Genomic DNA, 25,141 nt, shown 5'->3' with positions numbered 1-25,141 from the left:
ACTTCTCAGGTTATTAACACTTAGTAGCATTTCTTCTCACACACTCATGAATATGTGGAAGGAAAAAGCATTTCTACCCCCATATATCCATACAGCTTTGTAAAGCCCTGAAACCACATCACCCCTCAACTCCTCTTGCTCTGCTCCTCTGAAACAATCAGCACTTCTCTCATTCAGGTGAGTAGCTATTCTAAATGACACAGAAGATATCCTGAAACTTACGTTTTCCTCCCACAGTCCTATTTATAACAAGATGTAACAAACAAGATGAACTTTTGTTTAAAGTTCAAACTCCGACTTTCTGACTATCCTATTTTCTTATAATTTTTATAATTATCACAACCACTAACAGTGGCAAATGACAAAGCCTGTTCTCAAAGGTTCTGTGGGTATTCCCACTGCCCGGTGTGATATGAGGCCTTCACAGACTAAGCCAAGGGGGATGAGCGTGACCACTGCTCCAATATGCTCTAACAGCAGCCAGTGAAGGGCTGATTTTGGCAAGATGAACCAAAGCTGCTTTGAACCACCTTTCAGACTGATGAAAATTAAGCAATTACAACTATTTCCTTTAGGCAAGACAATATTTGCATATAAATCATTTCATATACTCAAATTTAGGATCAACCTATAAAAACACTTTCTTCCTTTAATGTCTGCATTTTCACACCAAAATGTATTGTTTATATTTGAAAGTGAGCTACATAGTTTACAAACAGAAAAGGAAAAACAAAACTAACTCAAGGCATATGGTAAGACTAGATAAAAGGTTTCCTGATAGGTTAGTGCTCTACCCCAGGAGAATAGTTACTTAATACAAAGTTATAAATTACCTAACTAATCTCTCTTAATCTATGTTATGCAGTTATCTTCTTCATCTTTCTGATGAATGAAAGACAATGAAAATCAGAGCCAGACTTAATAGTTATTACTGATAACTAAAGGACAAAAAAAATGTTTTCTTGTGTGTCATATTATTTTTCCAGCAACACTTGACACATTTAAAACTGACTAAAATTAAAATAAATTCAGGGGAATTCCCTGATGGTCCAGAAGTTAGGATTCTGTGCTTTTACTGTTGAGGTTCAATTCCTGGAACTAATATCGCACAAGTCTAAATAAATAAATAAACTCAGAGCAGACTGGTCAATAAACCTATGTAGCATACAGTGTTCAGCATGCTCTTTTTAGCTATCAATTTCTTCAAGATTATGAGAAAAATCCCTATAACCTAGACTGCATATGTTTTTTCTTCCTTATTTAGCATTATCTACAGAACAGAAAGACTGGACTCGAGGATCTCTAAATTGTTTTCTAGTCCTAGCCTTTATAATCCTATGACTTTTACTGTAGCCTCTTCCTAGTCTTTGGCCTAAAAAATAAATAATAATAAAATGAACCCAGTTAACATGGTTCCAGGTCTTTGAATTCCTTCAAAAATACCTCAGCATGAACAAACTATTACTTCCTCAGTGATTCATGGGGATAGTGCCACGTATTACTTCTTCCATGTTTCTTGAGCAGCACTATTCCAAAAACAATTAGTTTTCTTCTATTTAGGTCTCTAAAAGCAAAATCACTAGGACTAACATAGTAGTAGATATAAGCAGTTACTGCAAAAATTATAAATAGCTTTATACAAAAGACAATCTGGTTTTTATCATACACATAATTTTTCCACCCAAAGAAAGCAATATATACAAAAAATTTTAATAAAATGATATATATGCCTTAGGAAGGAGAGGTCTTAAGTGTTTCAAGTAATGAAGACAATACTTTTTACAAAAAGCACAAGAATTCTTGAGGAACATTTTGCTCAAGTACCCACACTAACTGCACCAAATTTACTCCTTGGAATTACAAGGTAACAGATTTATAACATGAACTACAAATACAATTTTGCAAGGATTTATTAAAAGTCCTTATTAAGCAGAACTATAAAGGCAGTTCTTAGCATTTTATGATCCATTCTCACACTACCCTTTCTTTTTCAGACTGCAGAACTGCTGCTCAAGGTGCCAAAGAAGAAGTGTGGGAGGAGGGTAAAACGTAGGAGTCACCCCTGGGAAGCTAGCTATCTGACAGCTCAGTGACCATCAATCCTCGGAACCTCAACTTTTAGAGCAATTGTCTGTGATCATCTACACAACTTGAAGATTGTACATTATGCTTTTTTTTTTTAACTACTTCCAATTCCAAATAGATTTGGGCTTGCAAGACATAGATTTTCAAAGATACTACTTTCATGGGCTACCATCTCCATTTTACTTATTCTTTGTATAAAAGCAAGGAAACATTTTATTTAGAAAAGTGAATGTTAGTTTTATTTTATCTTGAAACCCCTGAGGAATTGGTACTTTTAGCCCACATAGAAAAAGCATGTGCATAAAAGCTTCTTAAAAAAAAAAGAGGATTTTATTTTGTGACTGCAAAAATGTTTAATTACTTCCAGGATTGTTTTTAACTGAAAACTAATTTTCAAAAGTAAATTTCAAACTAAAAGTAGAAAAGTTTCTTTCAATCACAAGTTTACAGTGATCCTAGTGCCATCCATAATCAGTTAATTATAAAAACAAGGTTAAAACTTAATCCTAATTTATAAATGTTAAAATTTTCACTTGGCATTCCTTGTGAAAAAATAGTCCAATGTAAAAATTAAGTTATGTAGAAAATAGACATGACTTTAATTTTGTTTGATGCTGAACATTTCTAGAAAAGACTTAAGCAAATACTAAGTAACAAAAAAACAAGATACTCTAAATTTTTTGAAGTGAGACTCTCATATACTGAATTTTAATCAGTGTATATACATGCATGGGTTTTCTCTCTTAACATTTTATAAATAAGCTAATAAGTATGTAACAATGGGAAGAAGCTACTGCTACCCGATAAATCAAATTTTAAAAGTACTGATATAAAAAAGGAAATCTAAAAGAAACTTTAGAGCCCTCAGATGGTAGCTTTTTGACCAATGAATCATTAGTTTATCATGTTCACAGTTCAGATAAGCTTAAAAATGGAAATGGGAACCCTTAATCAAAGAGTAAACAGCTCCTACATTAAGTTTTTCAAAATATTTCCCACTACTTTTTTTTTTGGCTCTCAAGGAGATTAAGAATAGAAAAATATTCTAGTGAAGAAGTGTAGTCACTAGTACTCTATGAGATCAAAAAAGATAGAGGAATAACTTTTTCTTCTTTTTTTCCTGTACAACTCCAAGCATTATTATCTTCTGTCAGCTTTCCATTTTTAGGACATTCTTGGGAACAGAATGCCCCTTATCTGAACTTGATCAGATCATGTTGGAATTTATTTTTCACACAAACATAAAGTGTGAGATTTATTTTATATGAATACTTTACTCCTTTAATGACAGGGAAGCGCCATTCATACCCATCCATTCAGAAAGATGACAAAATTTTTTTCTGGTATGGAAAAAATATTTCTCCAATATACATAGCATAACTGCAGAGATTTACTTTCAATCAAAAGCATTAAACTCCATACTAGGCAATTACCTTTCATATCTTATATCATGGAGTTATAATAAAAATCGGTTTTGGAATAACTTTACATAAGAACATAATAGAGAGTATGCCAAAAGTCTTTCAGATGAGAAATATCTAAGGTTTTGGTTGTGTATACATGTACATGTAAAGGTGTTTTGTTTTTAAAAAACAAATTTATCATTCTAAAGTTTTCTAAGTGATAACAGCACAAATTTTTGGTGAAAATGAAAGCAATATTGGGTTAATTCAATTATGCATAGAGATCTCACAAAGTTTAAGATTGCTACAAATGTTGGCTTAACACCAAATCATTTATCTCTATACAGTGTCAGAAAATAACGGCACCTCTCTCAAACCGGCTCAAAGAACAACAGCAAGAGGGAAAAGCTACCACACTATGGTTTACTCAAACCAACTGCTTTCCATGCCAAGGATACATTCAGTTCCCGTCATGAACGCTCATCAAGAGTTTATATTCCAATTCAGATTTGATAAACTAAGCCCCCAAATTTGTTAAGAGTCAAAGCCAATTTCTTAAGATGACAGCAGAATAATTTACATCTTCAAGTTATGCCTTTTAAGTACCATCCTTCAAATCCACGATATATTCTTAAACACTGAGATGGTTGTTAAGAGCTTACCAGTTACTATAACATAATAAAACTCAAGCTGACAGAACCTAGCAGTAAATTTGGATCAAGGATACCATCTTTCTCATGAACAGCGCTTCTCTGTTTAGGGAAAAGCTCATCTCTGAATTATGCCTACTCACATGAAAAACTGGGAACCATTGGTATGTTTCCCTCGATTTGCCATTGACAAAAGGAACGCTCTGTCATGTTTGAGAATAAAGTTTTCATCTGTTTGAAGAAAACACAAATTTGTCAGTCTCCACTTTTAACGTGTAATGTTCAAAGTAGTTAACAGAAAGCAAAGGATGAAATTCCTCTTCTGGTCAGTACAGATACTTGATTATTTCGAAAAAAATTCTTTTAACTAATCAAATAACAAAAGCATAAAAAAAAAACCCAGATACTACTTATTTACTACTTAGCCTTGAGAAAAAGAACATATATTTAATACTTTATACAAACAGCCTTAGAACAGTCACTTTTAGTAGTAACAGACTTTGGCTAAATGATATTTAAACTATTAACTTTCAGGGAAAACTACCAAGAAAATTTTTAAAAAGTCTTTACAGTAGAGCTCGTTTCTTCCAAATTTCCAATCATCCTGCATAATGCACCATTCGTAGGAGCTTTAATAATCCTCTTATGTGCTTAATTTCTATATGGTAAATTTATTACTCAATCAAATTGATGATAAATGATGAAACCAACCCTAACCAAAATATTACAGTAAGTTTAGAGACATGCCTAAATTAAATCAAGCATGTAGATTCTAATCAATAGGATCAAAAATTATCTAAGGAAGAAAGCCCTGTAGATACAAAAATTTAAATGGCAAGATTCAATTTTAAGATATACATACAAGTATCTTCCACAGGCAACATCCACGCTAAAGTGGCCTACAGTATTAGTTTCAAATTGCTACATGGTAATGGAATCAGCTGAAGAGCTGTTCACTACTAGTTCAAAGGAAAACCTCTGTCATAAAGATCACTAGAGATGGATTTAATTCCAGCAGAAATATCCTGAAAACTAATTTAAGTTTCCTTTTAACATTCATACAAACAAATCTTTCTTTTAAACAAACAGAAACACAGAAAACTTAAAAAAAAACAACAACAAAAAAAGATTACCTTGGGAACAGCCTTCTGAAAAAGAGTAGTAATCCATTTTTCCCCAAAAGAAATATAAAAGACTATTATAACACTGAAGCTATCATGGCATTAAAACCTAGTAATACTGGATCCCATTATAAATTTCTGCAACTGACTTTTCTAAGGCTTTTTGGGGCAAGTGTAATAGTTAGATTTATGCAAATGCTACTGAAGGAATAAAACACAATCATAGTTCTAGTATACAAAAGAAAACATACAAACCTTTGAGAAAGGAAGAAATACCAACTTTTATTCAAAGACACTGTTTGGCTTAGAGGGGAAAAGAAAAAAAAAAAAACAAAACAAAACTAGACTCTTTACCCTGATGTGGAAATAATAACCCATTGGAAAAAGAAAAAAGATACAGATGCATGTATGAAATAGTATACAGAGTTTTCCAAGTCTTCAAGCAATATAAGAAATCCAGTCACAACCTGACCCAGACTCTCCATAAATTTATTAGGAAGGGTGCAAGGGAAAAGAGTTGGAGTTTGTGTTACTGAGCTTCGTTCTCTTACCTTTTCATTTTGCAAAAGACCACATTCTCTATAAACAAAAGAATATGTTGACAGTTTTAGGCAGGAAGATAGGAGTTTTCATGTATATAGTTGCCTAACCTCCATGCTGAAAGTCATGTTTAACCATAAAGTTAGCCTTAATTAATCTTGTCAATTAAAAGTTACATATTACAATATAATTTATCCCCAAGTTCATGCAAATAAAGTATTTTCATGCAGCATTAGTTTCATGCAAAAAGTGAACTATAAGTAAACCTCTTCTCATTAAAAGTACATGATCAAACTTGCTTTAATATCAGAAATGAAACAAAAGACCATAAAATATTAAGCCTTACCTTTAAAATAACCACCATAAATTGATTCTCCACCTTTTCCATTACCTGAAAATAATGAGCTACATTAAACAATAATGAAAACTAAAAAATATACTAATATGCATAAATTACTCTATGGTTTTAACTTGCTGAAGGAGTTAACACCTTATAATTGCTGCAGATGATAAACATTCTAATAATCCTCAATCAACCTCATTTTTAAACTATAAATCCAATTCCATTATAATAAAAATTATTTTAAAAAATTATCCCCACAACCCATTTATTTCAAACACTGACAAAACTCTAAAAGAATAAAACCAATTGAACAATACTTTGGCATTCACTAGAGGGTATTTACCAAATAACTGTATTAAATAAACTGCATAAAAACAAAACAGAAAACCTCTTAGTATTTTGCTTTTTATACATTCTTGGCTTACAAAATTCATTCATCTAACAACTATTCACTGACCATCTAATATTTACATCATACTGTGACACAATATTTACAATTAAAATAATGAGGTGCTTTAGGAATTAATACAGTTATTAAGAGCATAACTTTTAGCTCTACCTTCACTGAAGTCCCCACCCTGAATCATAAAGTTTTTAACCACACGATGGAATGTAGAACCTTTATAACATAACTTCTTCCCAGTTGTTTTCCCAAGGCCTTTCTCTCCTGGAAAAAAAAAAGAAATGAAGTTTAGTTACAAACATATCCTTCCATGGGAACAACCATCCAATTAGCTCTTTGTCAAAGTCCTCCCTTGTGTAGGGCATTCTAAGAGATAAGCAACATTATAAATGTCTTTCCTCCCCATTTTATCTACTTTTTAAAAATATAAATCCAATTACATGTAACAACGTCATTATGTTCTGCTTCTCTATCCTCTAATCGTAAATTTCTTGTGAGATCTGGAAGGCTAAATTTGTTCAAAGTACTAAAATCTGTAAAATTCTATCAAAATAAATCAGTTTTGAATACATACACTATTATTTTTTAAACTACAATGCATAAAGGTTCCATTACATATGGTGGTACTTCCTTTTTCATTTTTGAGACCATTTCTTTCTCCTCTCTTCCCTTTAAGAAATGCTTCCCTGACTTATCAGTGAAAATAATATTTTTTATTTTTCATTTCACAATCCATTACTTTTTAAGGAAAATAGCTATTCTGTTAAGCAAGGTAAAATTTTAAGCCAGGACTTCTCATTGGAAATAATCTAATAATTCATTTACCTGAGCATAGGCAAAGGAAGTTTTTGCAAGTTTTTGGACATATATCTGAAAAGAGCTGAAACATAATTCGACCAACTGAAATAAAACACATGAAAAAACAAGTAAGCAAGCTGATTAAATGTATCATATTTATATGGGAGAAATAAACAAATTGAGAGGCCCATTTTTATCATTCATTTTAATTTTTTTAAGAAATTCAACAGGAAAAGAATTTAACTAGGCAATGCCAATTAATAAGAACCATACTCTATTTATTAGCATTAGGATTCACATGCAACCAAAGTGATTTCAGCCCAGAACTGTGGGATTTTAAGTGTCTTTTAACAGGATCTTATTTTATTAGATCTCTTAGTATATCTCCTACCTGAACTATTAATCTTTAAAGATATTCTCGATAACATTTGTCTGATTTATGCCTAAATCCCTCCAGTGATGAGAGCACATCATAAGATAGTCACTGTGGGCTAGTACTGGTAGAAGAAAGTTCTGTCCTCTACATTCAGCTTTTTATCTTTATGCAAGAACTGTTCACAGCCAACCCCTGAACTGTCACTCACAACTAAAACTCATATTAAATTCCCTGAGAGAGCAGAAAGAGAATAGATTATGGTTCCTCAAAACTAATCAACAAACAAATAAGAAACAACAGGAGCAAGTCTGCAAATTCGACTTAATTATGCAATAAACAATCTACCTACCAAAGCAGGAAACTTGGTTCCGATCTCTGGGTCAGGGAAGATCCCCTGGAGGAGGAAATAGCAACCCACTCCAGTATTCTTGCCTGGAGAATCCCATGGACAGAAGAGCCTGAGAGGCTACAGTCCATGGGGTTGCAAAGAGTCAGACGGAACTGAGCATGCCTCCCATGCCAATAGAGAAGTGTTTCACAAATCTGTTCATCACAGGACTCCTTTAAACTCTTAAAAATGATTAAAGCTTTTAAAATGTGGGTTATATTTTTGATATTTACTGTATTATAAATTAAAACTCAGAAATTCTCAAAACAAGAATACTCAGGTACCCATTCCATCAGCTGTCAGAGTGGTGACATCATTACATATTCTGTAATGTCTGGAAAACTCAATTTGTGAATGAGAGTGCAAGGGGCAAATCATATTATTTTAAAAACTGTTTCAACTTTGCCCTCCTGTAATTCAGAGAATTTGAATTACAACCATTTTCCTGAGTTCCTTTTCCCTTTATTCTATAAAAGCTTTTCCATTATGAACATCTGTACATAGTCCAGACTTGTAGAATAAGTCAAAATTAACTGGATAAAGCATAATCCAGTACAGACACAAAATGCCTTGATTTATTGTGTCACTAAGATTTTACTTTATTCCTGGCCATGTCAGTCAGTTACTCTGAGGACAAAACAAGGTTACTGTGTGAGAAACAACCTTAAAGAATAAAAAGTGGAAAAACGGAATCATATAAGACGACTCTGCCATGTCAGCACTGCCAAATCGAGTGCTGGAATCAAATTTAATGCAATTTCAAAACCTTCCAGCTGATCTTGATGTCTAAAGGAATGAAGAAAAAGTTAAGAAAGCAAAAAGGAAGATAGCATTGTATCTAAAAACATTTCAGAATTTTAGGAAATGCATGTAGTATCAGTAATATTAACTACTCTTCTTTGTATTTACACGGAAATAGTTTACAAGTGTGATCAGAGTATTTCCATCACTCATAAATCCCTAAGAAATGGTTGGCTAGGTGGGTGTCAAATTCAAAATCATCTAGCTTTGCAAACTACAACATACGTAGGTCTTTGGAATCTCTTTAAGATAGATGCTTTTCAGAATAAAAGATATAATCAAAACAACTGAAACTTCACCTTTTCTCTAGGACTACAGTAACTTCAATAAAGAGTTTTTTCCCCCCCAAAGTTTTTAACGCCTCCAAATGAAAACTGAGGAAAATTTCAAATATTTTGGTGGCTCAGACAGTAAAGTGTCTGCCTACAATGTGGGAGACCCGGGTTTAATCCCTGGGTCAGGAAGATCTCCTAGAGAAGGAAATGGCAACCCACTCCAGTATTCTTGCCTGGAAAATCCCATGGATGAAGGAGTTTGGTAGGCTACTGTCCATGGGGTCGCAAAGAGTGAGACACGAGTGAGCGATTTCACTTTACAGATAATTATGAACCCTCTAGTGGCACAATATATATGAAAACAGTTAAATGTAATTACTTACATTTCCAGGTCTAATATTCAGAGAGGGATAGCTAACTACAACGATTTTTTAAAAAATACTCATCTCTAATACCCTACCCTCTAACCTGATGAAGAAACAAAATTTCTATTGACCTCTCACACTCATTGGGCAACGGTTAGAGCAGAAATTCTGTCTTTGCCATGGCACTGTGTTGTTAAGAGCAAAAGAAAAAAACATGAACAAAACCAAATTGTTTTGGGTGCAATATTACGGTACAAAGTTAAAAACACTGCTAAAGACTGTAAAGTAAATGATGTACCTATCAGAACTGTTAAAAAAAAAATTCTGAATCATACTGGACATCTAGTTCATCCACCATTGTCAGAATTCCATTTGCCACAACACTGACAGATAAATACCAACAAATGTAGAAAAATAGCCGAAAAGCACAGGGATTCAAACAGGAGCAGGAGGTAAAAGACAAGGAATAGCCATCTTACGTTAAAGGCAGAAAAGCAGAAAAATCTTTGACTGTATATTTCACATGGAGATTTGAGGCAGAGAAAAGGAAGGAAAAAGATAATGCTAAGAAGCCAATTTTCTCTTCTGAAAGTCCCCAGAAAAACCCATATGACAAGTCTCAGAATGGGAGAAAACAATAGCAAAGAAACAAGTAAGAAAGGATTAATTTCCAAAATACACAAGCAGCTCATACAACAACACCAGAAAAACAAACAACCCAATCAAAAAGTGGGAAAAAGACTTAAACAGACATTTCTCCAAAGATGACATACAGATGGTTAACAAACACATGAAAAGATGCTCAACATCACTCATTATTAGAGAAATGCAAATCAAAACTACAATGAGATAGCATCTCACACTGGTCAGAATGGCCATCATCAAGAAGTCTACAAACAATAAATGCTGGAGAGGGTGTAGAGAAAAGGGAATGCTCTTGCACTGTTGGTGGGAATGTAAATTGATACAGCCACTAAGGAAGATGATATGGAGATTCCTTAAAAAACTAGGAATAAAACCACCATATGACTCAGCCCCACTCCTAGGCATATACCTGAGGAAACCAAAACTGAAAAAGACACATGTATCCCATTGTTCATTGCAGCACTATTTACAATAGCTAAAACATGGAAGCAACCTAGATGTCCATCGACAGATGAATGGATAAAGAAGTTGTAGTACATATACACAATGGAATATTACTCAGCCATAAAAAGGAATGTGTTTGAGTCAGTTCTCATGAGATGGATGAACCTAGAATCTATTATACAGAGTGAAGTGAGTCAGAAAGAGAAAGATAGATATTGTATTCTAACACATATACAAGGAATCTAGAAAAATGGTACTGAAGAATTTATTTACAGGGCAGCAATGGAGAAACAGACATAGAGAACAGACTTATGGACATGGGGAGAGGGTGAGATGTATGGAAAGAGTAACAAGGAAACTTACATTATCATATGTAAAATAGACAGCTTACGGGAATTTGCTGTATGGCTCAGGAAACTCAAACAGGGGCTCTGTATCAATCTAGAGGGGTGGGATGGGGCAGGAGATGGGAGGGAGGTTCAAGAGGGAACGGATATATAGGGAGGGGATATATGTACACCTATGTCTGATTCATGTTGAGGTTTGACAGAAAACAACAAAATTCTGTAAATCAATTATCTTTCAATAAAAAAATAAATTTAATTTTTAAAAAATCCATATGAATTTGCCTTCACAACCTTTCAACCAGGCCTGTGGTTATTACTGGGATTCTCTGGGCCCAATTTATAAAAAAATAAGGAGAAAGGGGGGTGGAGGAGAACCTTCTTGCTTACAGAAATGGTAACAAGCCTTTGCCCTAAAATTGAACATGAGCTCAGTGCTCAAGCTCACATTCACGCAAATACACTAATTAAAGCAACTTAAAAACAAGTGTGTCACATGCTGTACTAGGTTCTTTACAAATACAGGCAGCTCTGCCATAACATGAAAAAATTGAAAGAAACACTGCATTATCAAAAAATCACATAGAAAGTCAACTGTTTCCATGGGACAATGTGAGCTGAGGACAAGGGAATTTCAGGTTCTAGTAAAAAAGATTTTTTATCTTAGGAGTATCAATGATAAAGGCATACTTTTAGTTATAAGAATATCTTATAAAATTTAAACATCACTGAGGAAATCTTACAACTGATCACACCTCACTTCGACCTTTCTCAGCACTGTCATTAGCATAGCCCTCCTTGTGGTCTTTCAAGTTAACTATTAGACAGATGCTGCTGCTGCTAAGTCGCTTCAGTCGTGTCTGACTCTGTGCGACCCCATAGACGGCAGCCCACCAGGCTCCGCCATTCCTGGGATTCTCCAGGCAAGAGTACTAGAGTGGGTTGCCATTTCCTTCTCCAGTGCATGAAAGGGAAAAGTGAAAGTGAAGTCGCTCAGTCGTGTCCGACTCTTAGCGACCCCATGGACTGTAGCCTACCAAGCTCCTCCATCCATGGGATTTTCCAGGCAAGAGTACTGGAAAAAAAAAAAAAAGAGTACTGGAGTGGGGTGCCATTTCCTTCTCCGCAAGAAGGGGGCTATATTTTTTAAAAATGTCAATCTCATAAAAGACAAAAGCTATGAAAATGGAGGGTAAAGAGACATAACAGCTGAATGTAACATCTGAGGCTAGACTGGAATTTTGTACTGGAGGGGAAAGAATAATATAAATGATTTCTTAGGCCAACCAACAAAAACAGAATACAGAGATAGTAGATTAAAGTATTGTATCAAAGTAAATTTATGAAGTTGACAACTGCACTGTGGTTATGTTGGAGAATACCCCTTTCTTTTCTCTGAAAATTTTTTAAAAATGTTTAAGACTCTTTTAATGAATACTTCTATTCTTAATAAATACACGCACATACTTAGGGGTAAAGAGCCATGATGTGAGTAACGTACCTTCATACGATTCAGAAAAAATTGTGTGTTTAGAGAGAAAGAGAGGGATTAATAAAGCAAATGGTATAAAATGTAAATAGGTGAATTTAGGTAAAGAATAGATTGGCATTCTTTTTACTGCTTTTACTTTTCAACTTCCTATAAACATGAAATTATATTCAAACAAAAAGTTTAAAACAACTGCAGATAAAACCCAATGCTTGAGTTCTATGAAAGCATGTGTCTATACCAGCAGTTCTCAAACTTTTTGGTCTCAGAATCCCTCTATATGCTAAACAATTGCTGAAGACTCTGTAAAGACATTCTAATGTTTTTTAAAATAATTTTATGCATTTATTTATTTTTGGCTGTGCTAGGTCTTTGTTGCTACACAGGCTTTTCTCTAGTTGCAGCAAGAAGGGACTAGTCTCCAGTTGCAGTGCAAGGGTTTCTCATTGCAGTGGCTTCTCTTGTCGAGGAGCACAGGCTCTAGGGCACATGGGGTTCAGCAGCTACAGTTTCTACGCCTTAGAGCACAGGCTCAGTAGTTGTGGCCCACAGGCTTACCTGTTCTGTGGCAGGTGGGATCTTCCCAGACCAGGGTTTGAACCCATGTCTCCTGCACTGGCAGGAGAAGGCAATGGCACCCCACTCCAGTACTCTTGCCTGGAAAATCCCATGGACGGAGGAGCCTGGTAGGCTACAGTCCATGGGCTCGCTAAGAGTCAGACACAACTGAGCAACTTCACTTTCACTTTTCCCTTTCATGCACTGGAGAAGGAAATGGCAACCCACTCCAGTATTCTCGCCTGGAGAATCCCAGGAATGGCGGAGCCTGGTGGGCTGCCGTCTATGGGGTCGCACAGAGTCGGACACGACTGAAGCGACTTAGCAGCAGCAGCAGCTCCTGCACTGGCAGGCAGTTTCTTTACTACTGAGCCACCAGGGAAGCCCAATATGGGTTATTTTTTAATAATTTACATTTTGAAATATGAACAAAAAACTTAATGAGTGTCATCTTTTACATTTTTGCCAAATCTCATTTCATGAGACTTCCTATTTCATGACTAGTGTAATAAAAGATAGATTTTCCTATCTGCTTTTGCATTCTATCTGTTGTGTCATCAGAGCCTTTGAAAAACTCTATGGAATACTAACAGAAATGGGAGTGAAAAAATTGGAGTTTGACTTCTGGTCTCATGATAGCATCTCCCGGTTTGAAAACAAACCATTATACACCATTATACTACTGTAATATAATATATATTGTATATAAAATATATATATAATATAATGTATATATTACAACTATAATTTATTTTAAAATACCTTACATAAACATTCTCATATAAAGTAATCATTTGAGTTTTAAAACTATACGTCAGGCCTCTAAGAAACACACGGTCTCCAGGGGGGTGATAAATCAAAGGCTGTACTCCAGAAGTGACTTCTAATACTGCTTTTGCTATCTTTATCTCTAACCAACTAGTAATTAGCAAAATGAATGCTTAAAATCTGTTTTTATTGGCAAACTGGTAATGTCTGGAACACACAGACTGAATAAAAACATTTGGAGATAATCCATACCCTTGCATTAATAGGACATAAATCTGGAGTCACCCTTTGGAGTGGAACCTAAGGCTGGGTCCATCAGAAAGGTCCTGAGTCTAGTCAAGATTTAAGAGGATTCTGGTGCACAAAACTAAAAGATTCGCATGACAATTTTCAAGACCAGAAATCTTCCACATAAAGAGTACTTGGAGCACTGAAAATGACTTCATCAGACTTACAGAACTGGTTTTATGACCTATGTGTGTGTATACATGCTTGTCAACATCTACACATGGCAAATGTGACTTGCTTTCACTGTGTCCTGGTAGCAAGGCTGTGACAAAGGCAATCTACAGCCATTAACTTATTGGTGACTCCTCCTTGGAAGGAAAGTTATGACCAATCTAGACAGCATATTGAAAAGCAGAGACATTACTCTGCCAACAATGGTCCGTCTAGTCAAGGTTATAGTTTTTCCAATAGTCATGTATGGATGTGAGAGTTGGACTATAAAGAAAGCTGAGTGCCGAAGAATTGATGCTTTTGAACTGTGGTTGTTGGAGAAGACTCTTGAGAGTCCCTTGGACTGCAAGGAGATCCAACCAGTCCACCCTAGAGGAGATCAGTCCTGGGTGTTCATTGGAAGGACTGATGTTGAAGCTGAAACTCCAATACTTTGGCCACCTGATGTGAAGAATTGACTCATTAGAAAAGACCCTGATGCTGGGAAAGATTGAGGGCAGGAGGAGAAGGGGACGACAGAGGATGAGATGGTTGGATGACATCACCAACTCAATGGACAGGGGTTTGGGTGGACTCCGGGAGTTGGTGATAGATAGGGAGGCCTGGCGTGCTGCGGTTCATGGGGTCGCAAAGAGTCGGACACGACTGAAGGACTGAACTAAACTGAACTGATATGCTCTAAAAACTTAATAGCCATTTTTGACTAAACTGGCTTAAATCAGTTTACACCAGACATCTAAAACCTGTTCCCCTGGGCTCCAATATTCCACTTCTGGATACAAGATCTGAAAAGGGCAAGTAAAAGATAAGTTTCTGAAGCACCAAAGAAGGAAAAGCTAGATTCCTATTTCATGTCTGCCCTGAAAGGTACTCAGTTTAACTAACCACTAACAATCATAGAGAGAACTAACATTTAATCAAAGAAGGGTGTGCCTGCCTGACAGAAAAAATAAACAGAACCTCTGAAAAAAGAAAACAGAACAAAACATCAATGAAATGAAAACCTGGTTCTTTGAAATAACAGTAAAATTGATAAAACTCCTAGGCAAACTGGCCACAGAAAAAGAGGCACAAATTATCAACATGAGGAATAAAACTGATATTACTATAGAGCCCACAGATACAAATTGAAGGACAATGTTGTTTGACAACTTAAGATTAAATGAGCCAGTTGCTTAAAAGCGACAAACTACCAAAACTCAGTCATGAATAGTTCATGAATAGTACAACATGAATAGTTCTGTAACTATACTCACATAATTTAAAGACATTCCTCCTTTAATATATACTTGCATTCATTTGGTGGCTTTACAATTTAAAAGTCTCATTTGTTTGCTATAAAATATACAAATTTCCATTGATAGTAATGGAGAATACACACTGTGCTGTGTTCAACTCAATTTTTATCAGTACTTTCTGATCTCTCATTAATATGGACAACATCGCTATTCATTAAAGGATCTTTACTTGTCAAAGTAAATAAAAGATATTACTTTATATCAAGCGAATTATTAACTATACGAGAAGACAAGAGTTATTACTTGAAATAAGTACTCAATGACATACATACTAATGGTTAAATAATACAAAGCAGGACATCTCATTTCAAACAACTGAAGTGATCCTTACAAGTTGTGTAAAAATCAAGTACCTACTACTTAGATAATATACTGAAAAGTGCTAGAGAAATATCAATATTATATATGAAACTGAACCATATGAAGTTGCCAGTTATCAACTGGTTCAACCTAGAACAATGCAAGCATTCCTTGTTTTATATATGGTTCAGTGTTCTCAAGAGTTCCAGTCACTTCTACCAGAATGGTATTATAGTATTGGGGATCAAAGTTCATTTTACATTTACCAAACATATCCTGGAGATGTTTCACAACAAAATTTATTTGTGAAACTAGGATATGAACGTGTACAAGAAAAGGAGTACTTTCCAGGGCTACAGAACCTTTGTTTGACCTCTACTTTCCAGGACTATGCTATTTTTAACTCTTAAAAAAATAAGCCTTGTTATTCAAAACGAAAATTCACTATAGAATAAGGATTAAGAGCCTCGAAGTTCAAAAGATGAAGAGAGAATGCAACAAAAATTTCTAAGATCACATCATTCCTTTGCTCAAAACCCTTCAATATTTTATCTCACAGAGTCAAAGTTCTTACTCTAGCCTTTACTCATTTTCTGCTACTCACTTGTCTCCTTTACTCCACAAACAAGAAGGTACACCTTCTCCTCAAGTCAAGAAAGGTACACTTTCTGTTCCTCAAACACGAAGGCACACTTTCTCGTCAAGGCCTTCATATTATCTGTTCCTCTATCAGGAAGGTTCTTCTCAGAGATATACACACCCTCACCTTCTCCTTCAGGTCGGCTTAAATGTCATCCTCTCAAAATGTCCTTTTCTGACCAATCTATTAAAACAGGACCCCTATTATAAGACACTTTTTTTCTTCTGGTTTATTGTCTGTCTTCCTCCAACAGAATATAAATTACAAGGAAGAGAAGCCTTTGTTTTATGCATTGCTATATCCTCAGTCTAGAACAGTAGCATGCACAGTCTGCTGAACAAGATCTGCAAAAATACTGTATATATATGCTTCCAATTAAAACTTACGTCACAGTAAAAAAAAAAAACTAAGAAAACTGTTTGGAACCTTGCACGTTCTGCTACGTAGTAGAATGAAGTTAACTACCCTTGAGAAGAAAATATCTCATTTTCAAAAAAAATATACTAAGGAATGGCTGGATTCCCTAAAGAAAACAGTAATGGAAGAGAACACACGCTGCAAGTCTGTTGGTACTAAATACTTTGGTTTATCGCCCAAGACTTGTGCTAAGTCATTACCCCACAAACCAAGGAATTCTGGCCAAAGACACTTAACGAAAAATAAAAGCGAAGTTAACCTATTAATGATGCACAAGAATTAGAAAATATGCAATGTACGAGTCCAAAGCTCATAGTACAGAGCGAGATACCAGAAATCGAAATTGGGAGTGTTTGCTCCTTAGAGATATCGTAAGAGACAAAGTCCAAAAAGGATCGCACTCCTTTTCCTGGCGCTAAGGCAAGGCAGCAACACTCAGGAGGGGTGCAGGGGGGGCAAGGAGTTTGGGAGGGCGAGGCCTGGACTCCGATTAGACTGTATCCGGACCACCCTCCTCTCCACAGATTTCCCCTCAGGAGAAAAGGGAGTACGGACTGCGCCTACTAGTTCCCAAAGAGGCTTGGGGGAGGGTTGATGAAGGTAGACCCCTCCCCTTCCCCAAGGCAAGCCAAGGCCCCGCAGGGCTCCCCAGTGGCCCGGCTCACCCGGCTCCCGGTTGATTTCGATGTCGAAGTGGCATTGCGGCCGGTCCTGCGCCCCCATAGCGACCGAGGCGGCAGCAAAAGCTGGGAGAGACAGGGAGGAAAGCGGTCAGGACGGGGGCTAGGGCGGGGGCTGGGGCGGAGCCCGCGCCTCAGTCACCTCCCGCCGGCCCGTGAAGACAGCGCCGGAGGCCGAGACCGGCTCCCTCTCACCTCAGGCCTCCCGGCTCCCATGGAGTGCGCACACACATGCAGCCGCGCTCTTCACCTGGCTGGCCTCCAGCCTGAGACCTCCCAGTGAGCAGAGTAGAAAGCGCTGCCACCGCGGCCGAAGCCCAACGCCACTAACGGACCGCCACCCCCGCCCCCAGGCCAGGTCTCCTGTTGCCACGCTAAACCCCGCGAGAGTCGGGACAAATACCGCGAGAGCACATACTCGAAGGCGGTGGTTAACAGAAGCGGCTACGCCTACGGGGGAATGCCTGGGAGCTCGAGTCCCTCTCTCCCATTCCTGAACTGGTTCTTTTTTGCTCCGCCCCTTTCCTCCTTTCCGTTGGAATCACTCGCCAACTCTGGGAGCCCCGGAAACGCCAGCGCTCTCTACTTCCTGTCGTCCTTTCTCAAGGGCCGTGTTAAAGTATTTGCAGATATCGCGAGGCTTCCCTATTGTCCACAGCTGCGAAAGAATTTGGAGAATCAAGTTGTTGAGGATTAGTAGACTGACAGTTTTGACATTCTTTTTACTCAGGGAGTAGTTATGACGCTATCCTGTTAGACTATTTGTCTCACTTCAAAGGCCGTTTAGGTGCAGTTGTACGTGCGTTTCCGCTTTGGGGGCCAGCGTCATGGGCAGTGTTCAAGGCTATTCTACCTCTTTTCTAAATTATCAGTTCAGGACCTTTGCCCTTATTTTAATCATGTTCTTCGTCTTATAGAAAGCAAGAGTTCTGTATAGTAAAGTGTTGTTAAACGATGTATGTGTATTCTGAATACAAATCCCTTGCTAGGTTTATGTAATTGTGAATATTTTCTCCCAGTCTGTGTCTTGCCTTTTCATTGTTTTCATAGTGGCTTGTGGAAAGCAGTTTTTTATAATTTTTTACGAAGTCATTTGATCAACTTTTTCTTTTATGGTTTGTGCTTCTCTGTGTAAGAAATCTCTGCCTACCCCAAGCTCATGAAGATTTTCTCCTAGGTTTCCTTTCAGAAATTTTATAACCCTGTCTTTTTGGTGTAAGTCTATGATCTGTCAGCATTTGCAGATATGGTGTCAGGTAGAAGGTGAAGTTCTTCTTTTTCTCATAGGGATATACCGTAGTTCCACCACCATTTGTTGAAAAGACTGTCTTTTATACATTGAATTACCTTGGCTTTGTGACCACTTAAGTGCCATTCAATTTCTGGGCTCAATTTGCTACATTGATTTATCTTCACCATGGGGCCACACTGTTGGGTGGTGGTTGTTTTCCATTATTTTCTTAAAATTGTAATATATACTTTAACTTTACAAAAAATGGCCTTTTAACTTTTTTTTTAAGCTTACTGTTCAGAGGCACCAAGTAGATTCGCACTGTTGTGCCACCATCACCACCATCTAGCCACAGGACAATCTTCATCTTGTAAAACTAAAAAACAATGACTTCTCCTTCTCCCCTCTACCCAGGATCTGGCAAGCACTCTGCTTTCTTTTTTACTTTATTGTGGTAAAAACACAACGTGACATCTACCCTCTTGACAAATTTTTAAGTGTTCAAGCTATCTAATAATGTGAGTGGGGGGCAGCTGCCATCACACTCTAGCTGCTGGTTTTCACTGTGGATCTGTAATCCAGCATTGCTAGAAATCCAGGCTTTCATGGGAAATCCTCTTATCTTTAAATATTAGCAACTAACTCAAAACTAAAGACATTGCACAGCACCTACCATATTTGCTGATCACATCAGGCCCTTCAGCAGCCTACTTGGCATAGAGGATGAGCACAAACCACATGAATAGAGGACAGAGAAGACCAATGATGGGATAGAACCCTACAGATGATACAATGGGTGGGGGCCTCTGAAAAGGGCCAGAGCCTTCAGCTAACACACTTGAATGTTTACCATGCCCAGCTCCCAACCACATAATCTCCACCTTATAACCTCAAGAGGCAGATACTTTCGTTATCTCCATTTTAGAGCTGGGGAAACAGAGCTTACAGAGGTTATGACAGATTTGGGATTCAAAATGAGGTCTCTCTTCACTGTTTACATATTAACAGCCTTCCTGGGTTGAAACCCTTGACTCCCAACAAAAGGAGGTTTTAATTTGGGGTTCACTTATAAGAAGCTCTTTGCCCCATTTAACAGGTTAAGTCTCAAAGAAGGAAAGTTCTTGATAGCACAAAGATAATAGAAGCAGAAAGAATGATAACATAGAAAAATCGCCATTATGTAATCCCGAATAAAGTAACCAATCAAAGCTGGGTAGATCATAATTTAAGTGAATGGCTATCAGGAGCTTGATAATAAATCATTTTGGGTTATTTCCTGATGTGATGGAAAAGCAAGCACCTATCACTTGCTATGATGTATTCCTGCCAAAGAGACTAGAATCTGAGTCTGAACGAGCACCTAGGTCTACTAGTTTATAGGAAAAGTGGGCCAATAGTGGGACATATGACACCGGATGACAGGGATACAACAAAAATGTGAAAAATTTTAGAGCAAATGACGTAATTTTTTTCAACAAATGGCAAAGAAAAGGGAATTGTTAAGTATTTTTACAGACATAGCAATGTCAACAAAATGCAGGGTGTGAATTTTGTTTGGATCCTGTTTCAGACACATCAACAAAATCACATTTTGTGGGAAGAGAAGAAAATTGAACATCACGGAATTCAGGACAGGCCACTCCAAAATATGCTCTTTGGCATATTGAATATTTTAAGGAAGGAATTTGAGAAATGGCAGATCCTAGAGGGACTCTCAGACTTTCTCCTATAAAGCAGGTCATGTTGCTGTCATGAGAGGTGCCCTCCCACACCCAGAGGGACAGAGATTTTGAACAAAAAGGCCTTGCTAAATTTCCCCCAGTTTCCTATACTTAGCTCATACCCTTATGTCCCATCACATTTTTCTACAACTTTATACTTTTCATCGAACTTCATATAAAAATGCTCAGGTTTAACTGTTTCTTTGGGTCTTTGTTTACTTATGAAGGCTCCCACATCACGTAAAACTTATATTAAATAAATGTGTATGCTTTTCTTCTGTTAATCTGTCTTTTATTATAGAGGCCTAGCTGAGAACCTTAAAAGGATACAGAAGAAAAAGGTACTTCGGTATCATATCTTCTATTAGTAGATGATGTTAGATGATACTTAAGAATTACTATTAATTTTGTTAGTAATGACAGTGGTGGTGTTACATGTATTTTTAACTCCTTACACTTTTTCTCAAAACCAAGTAGAAGACATTACATGAAAATTTCTAGTCAATGTATGGCAAAACAAATACAATATTGTAAAGTTAAAAAACAGAAAATAAACTAAAAAAAAAAATGTCTATACCTTAGTATCAGGCTTTTGTGGAAAGGCAAGCTTTATTTCAAAGCAACATGAAAAGGGCAGTCAGGGGTCCACAACAAACTGGTAGGAGGGAGAAACAGTCACATGTCCATTTGGCAGTGTCTCAGTGGAAAGTCTCACCAATTCCTGCTGATCAGTTTCCTCTTCAGGTTGAAAAAAAAAGGTTGACTTGAAGATGCCTGTTATATCTCTGTTATCCAAACACACTTATTTCAGGATGGAGGACACTTGGAGTCAACTTAATTGAGGGAATCCACTTAATTATTAAATATTTATACTGAGTATATGGTTAAATTAGTAGCTTTCTTCACATTTTCACATTTTTAAAAGAGCCACAGAGGTTCCATTCACATTCTAAGCAGTTGAGTTGGCAAAGATCCATTTCATAGGAAATAGATCACATTCAATTACTCCTCACAACGGCCAACTGGAAAACTATTCCATTGCTTTTGAGGCACTGGTTGGGTTGGCATCTGCAATGGTAGCCAAATAAATGAGATTTCTGTGTAACACATGCTGGTACCTATGGGTGAAAAACGGATAAAAATTAGAGGTGTGTTTTTATTGAACAAAAAACTAGAAAAGAATTTATCTAGTGAATGGCTCATCTACTGACTGGATCACTCAGTTTTGTCAATGTGTCTATTAACATATCAGAGGAAAATACATCCAGAATCTTACCTGTTCTCACTTGTTACTCCCATAGCTACGTCTCTCGGCCAAGCCACTATCACTTTTGCTTGGACTACTGTACTGGACCACTCTCTTAACCTGTCTCCCTAGTCTACCTTTGTACCCCTACTGTAATTATACTCATAGCAGCCTGAGTTATTTTACAGTTTAGGTTAAGATCATGTAATACCTCTGTTCAAAACTCTTCAAACCCCCCATCGCATTATGAGTAAAGCTCAGCCCTTCTCGTGGCCTGTAAGGACCTACATGATCAGGGCCTCTAGTCTCCCTCTCTGATCTCATCTGTCACTTTCCCTTTACTCACTGAGTTCTGGCCAGAGTGGCCTCCTTTCAGAGACTTGAAGATATCCAGCAAGGTCTAGCCTGGGGGACTTCTCCACCTGATGCTCACTCTGATTCACACATCTGCATAGCTGCCTCCCTCACCTAAGATGTCTACCCAAATGTCACATCAAAGGTAACCTGTATAAACGAGCACTTGCTCCCACTTACTGTGCTTTATTCTTATTCAAAGCGCTTATTATTATGTGCCTAATTATATGATTATACAGTCTAGAATGTAAGCTCCATGAGAGCAGAGCTGGTATCTGTTTTGGTACTGATTCCCCAGTAGCTGAAGTAGTGCCTGGTACAGTATTACTTAAAAAAAATCTTGAACAGGGAATTCCCTGGAAGTCCAGGGTTAGGACTCCATACTTCCACTACAGGAGCACAGGTCTGATCCCTGGTCAGGGAACTAAAGGTTTCCCTGGTGGCTCAGCAGTTAAAAGAATCCACCTGCAATGTAGGAGACACAGGTTCAATCCCTGGGTTGGGAAGATCCCTTCGAGGAGGGCATGGCAACCCACTCCAGTATCCTTGCCTGGAGAATCCCATAGACAGAGGAGCCTGGTCGGCTACAGTCTGTGAGGGTCACAGAGCACAACTGAGGCAATTGAGCACGCACACAGGCAGGGAACTAAGATCCCACGTGGCACAAGGCCAAAAAAAATCTTGAACAAAGTTAAAGAAAGGACAAGACACTTCCATGATAAATGCACGCTCACTATGATCGCATTTCTCAATCAAGGGGTAGAGCCCCAAACCAGACTAGGGGGCAGGAATAGTGCACCATGCAATGTGAAAATGTCCAGGAGGAGATTTTGGTAACTTACCCATAGTTTGAGAATCACTGCACCAAATAGAGTGTTTTGCAACTGTTTTCCATATAGAAAAATGAGAGTGTTTACTATAAACTGTAAAAAAACAAATCACCAAATGACAGTGTCCAATGTAAAGACTTATTCAAGATGGATACCTCCACTGAGCTGTTCAGTGAGGGATTGAGGGTTACTTTTTCAGGGGGTGGGGAAAGCATGGCTTCAGTCACAATGAAATAAAATCTTTTTTGTGTCTGTAATAAATGAGGCATAACTCCTGGAACTACACTTAGAAAAGAGAGTGTTTTCTCTCATCTTGGCATATGGCTAGAGAGCACCTTAAATTACTGTGCCAAATTTATCTCTGTCTTAACTGGGAACTTTTATTGGTCTTTGTATGTGTTACCAAAAAAGGATGAGCCAGGGATCCACGACCAGAAAACAGCCACTGCTCTCATCATTTCGTGAAACGTTTTCCGAATGCTAGAACTGGACAATGGAAAAACAGACTGGTTCCAAATAGGAAAAGGAGTACGTCAAAGCTATATATTGTCACGCCGCTTATTCAACTTATATGCAGAGTACATCATGAGAAACGCTAGGCTGGATGAAGCACAAGCTGGAGTCAAGATTGCTGGGAGAAATATCAATAACCTCAGATATGCAGATGACACCACCCTTATGGCAGAAAGTGAAGAAGAACTAAAGAGCCTCTTGATGAAGGTGAAAGAGGAGAGTGAAAAAGTTGGCTTAAAGCTCAACATTCAGAAAACAAAGATCATGACATCTGGTCCTATCACTTCATGGCAAATAGATGAAGAAACAGTGGCAGACTTTATTTTTTTGGGCTCTCAAGTCACTGCAGACGGTGACGGCAGCCATGAAATTAGAAGATGCTTACTCCTTGGAAGAAAAGTTATGACCAACCTAGACAGCACATTAAAAAGCAGAGACATTATTCTGCCAACAAAGGTCCGTCTAGTCAAGGCTATGGTTTTTCCAGTAGTCATGTATGGATGTTCGAGTTGGGCTATAAAGAAAGCTGAGCGCCGAAGAATTGACGCTTTTGAACTGTGGTGTTGGAGAAGACTCTTGAGAGTCCCTTGGACTGCAAGGAGATCCAACCAGTCCATCCTAAAGGAGATCAGTCCTGAAACTCCAATACTTTGGCCACCTGATGCGAAGAGCTGATTCATTTGAAAAGACCCTGATGTTGGGAAAGATTGAGGGCAGGAGGAGAAGGGGATGACAGAGGATGAGATGGCTGGATGGCATCACCAACTCAATGGACATGAGTTTGGGTAGACTCTGGGAATTGGTGATGGACAGGGAGGCCTGGCGTGCTACGGTTCATGGGGTCGCAAAGAGTCGGACACGACTGAGAGACTGAACTGAACTGAACCGTCCCCATCCCTGTTGTCATTGGCCAGCATGGCTTTTCGAGGAGTCTTTGCAATGAGCACAATTCAAGCTCTGAAGAGGAAGCCACGTCTGACTCCAGGCTTCACAATGTACTGTTCGTATTATCTTGGGCAGGTAAGTAATTCCTCTGAGCCTTATCTGCATTCACTCAAGACTCCTAGTTCAGGTCAGCTGATGGATTCCAATACTAACTTCCCCGTCACACTCACAAATTAAGGGAATAAAGAGGGGACTCACTGGACGCACTCATTCGCCCGGCCTTTGTTCTGATATTCCACGATACAGCGGATCAGCTGGTCATTCTCCTCCAGGAGCTGAAAGATCAGACAAAGGGTCAATGCAGCGCGACGTCAGGACGGCAAGGACCACTGCCTTCTCTACCTCTCCCTCCCACCCCTCAAGGCCGGGCTTTCCAGCCCCAGCACCTCTGCTGACTTCATTCTCATCTCACAGCAAGTCACCTACGCATACCACCAGTCTCAGCTGGCTCACTCCAGGAAGCTTCCAGCACCCGCAGCCATTTAGGAGCTCTACTAAGATCTCTCTGCCCGTGTTAGCGCTCACCCGCTGGATGGTCTCCTGATTGACTTCTGCCTTCCCTCTCAGCCAGTCCGGTACGAAAGCCACCGACATCCCGGGAAGCCAGGGTGGAACTCGGCCTCAGGCCCGGGAGACCCCCTCTCATCTAGACCGGAGCGGACCTGCAGCTCCACACGCACTACGGCCGCAGCAGAGTCCCAAGATAGGTGG

General features: G+C 38.0%; 2 protein-coding genes across 24 annotated transcripts in view; both read right to left on the bottom strand.

Moving 5' to 3' along the window:
- Positions 1 to 18,146, bottom strand: part of NKTR (natural killer cell triggering receptor) — a 40,571-nt gene extending 22,425 nt beyond the window's left edge. For 6 of the 23 annotated variants that reach the window (XR_014064699.1, XM_081527661.1, XM_081527663.1 and 3 more), the window contains exons 1-6: positions 17,786 to 17,973; positions 17,576 to 17,656; positions 7,371 to 7,445; positions 6,702 to 6,809; positions 6,146 to 6,190; positions 4,282 to 4,369 (exon numbers count right to left, since the gene is read on the bottom strand). Coding sequence is in view for 12 of the 23 variants with exons in the window: in XM_081527661.1 (XP_081383787.1) it covers positions 4,282 to 4,369; positions 6,146 to 6,190; positions 6,702 to 6,809; positions 7,371 to 7,445; positions 17,576 to 17,633 (374 nt within the window). In the remaining 11 variants the exon portion in view is untranslated. Of the gene's footprint in view, positions 1 to 3,188; positions 4,370 to 4,499; positions 5,839 to 6,145; positions 6,191 to 6,701; positions 6,810 to 7,370; positions 7,446 to 17,575; positions 17,689 to 17,785; positions 17,974 to 18,008 lie in introns of those variants that run through there. The other 17 variants (XR_014064701.1, XM_081527662.1, XM_081527665.1 and 14 more) reach the window with 14 other exon arrangements.
- Positions 18,147 to 21,132: 2,986 nt separating this feature from the next.
- SS18L2 (SS18 like 2) lies at positions 21,133 to 25,130 on the bottom strand. The gene is made up of 3 exons (XM_081527684.1): positions 24,956 to 25,130; positions 24,629 to 24,705; positions 21,133 to 21,660 (listed from the first exon to the last, which is right to left on the bottom strand). Exons 1-3 carry the CDS (start codon positions 25,022 to 25,024, stop codon positions 21,573 to 21,575), a joined length of 234 nt encoding a protein of 77 aa, XP_081383810.1. The 5' UTR covers positions 25,025 to 25,130; the 3' UTR covers positions 21,133 to 21,572.
- Between the last annotated feature and the right edge of the window lie 11 nt (positions 25,131 to 25,141).

Source organism: Giraffa tippelskirchi, chromosome 9 (genome assembly GCF_054371585.1).
Source record: "Giraffa tippelskirchi isolate mGirTip1 chromosome 9, T2T-mGirTip1v1.2.pri, whole genome shotgun sequence".
Lineage (NCBI taxonomy): Eukaryota > Metazoa > Chordata > Mammalia > Artiodactyla > Giraffidae > Giraffa > Giraffa tippelskirchi.
This window is presented reverse-complemented; position numbering and strand designations above follow the sequence as displayed.

Bases quoted from the DNA above. Each gene is read 5' to 3' on its own strand.
- SS18L2 (XM_081527684.1), bottom strand. From the start codon at position 25,024: ATGTCGGTGGCTTTCGTACCGGACTGGCTGAGAGGGAAGGCAGAAGTC. The intron at 24,706-24,955 runs GTGAGCGCTAAC...CTGATCTTTCAG, and splicing joins ATCAGGAGACCATCCAGCGG to CTCCTGGAGGAGAATGACCA. The intron at 21,661-24,628 runs GTGAGTCCCCTC...TTTCACCCATAG, and splicing joins CGGGCGAATGAGTGCGTCCA to GTACCAGCATGTGTTACACA.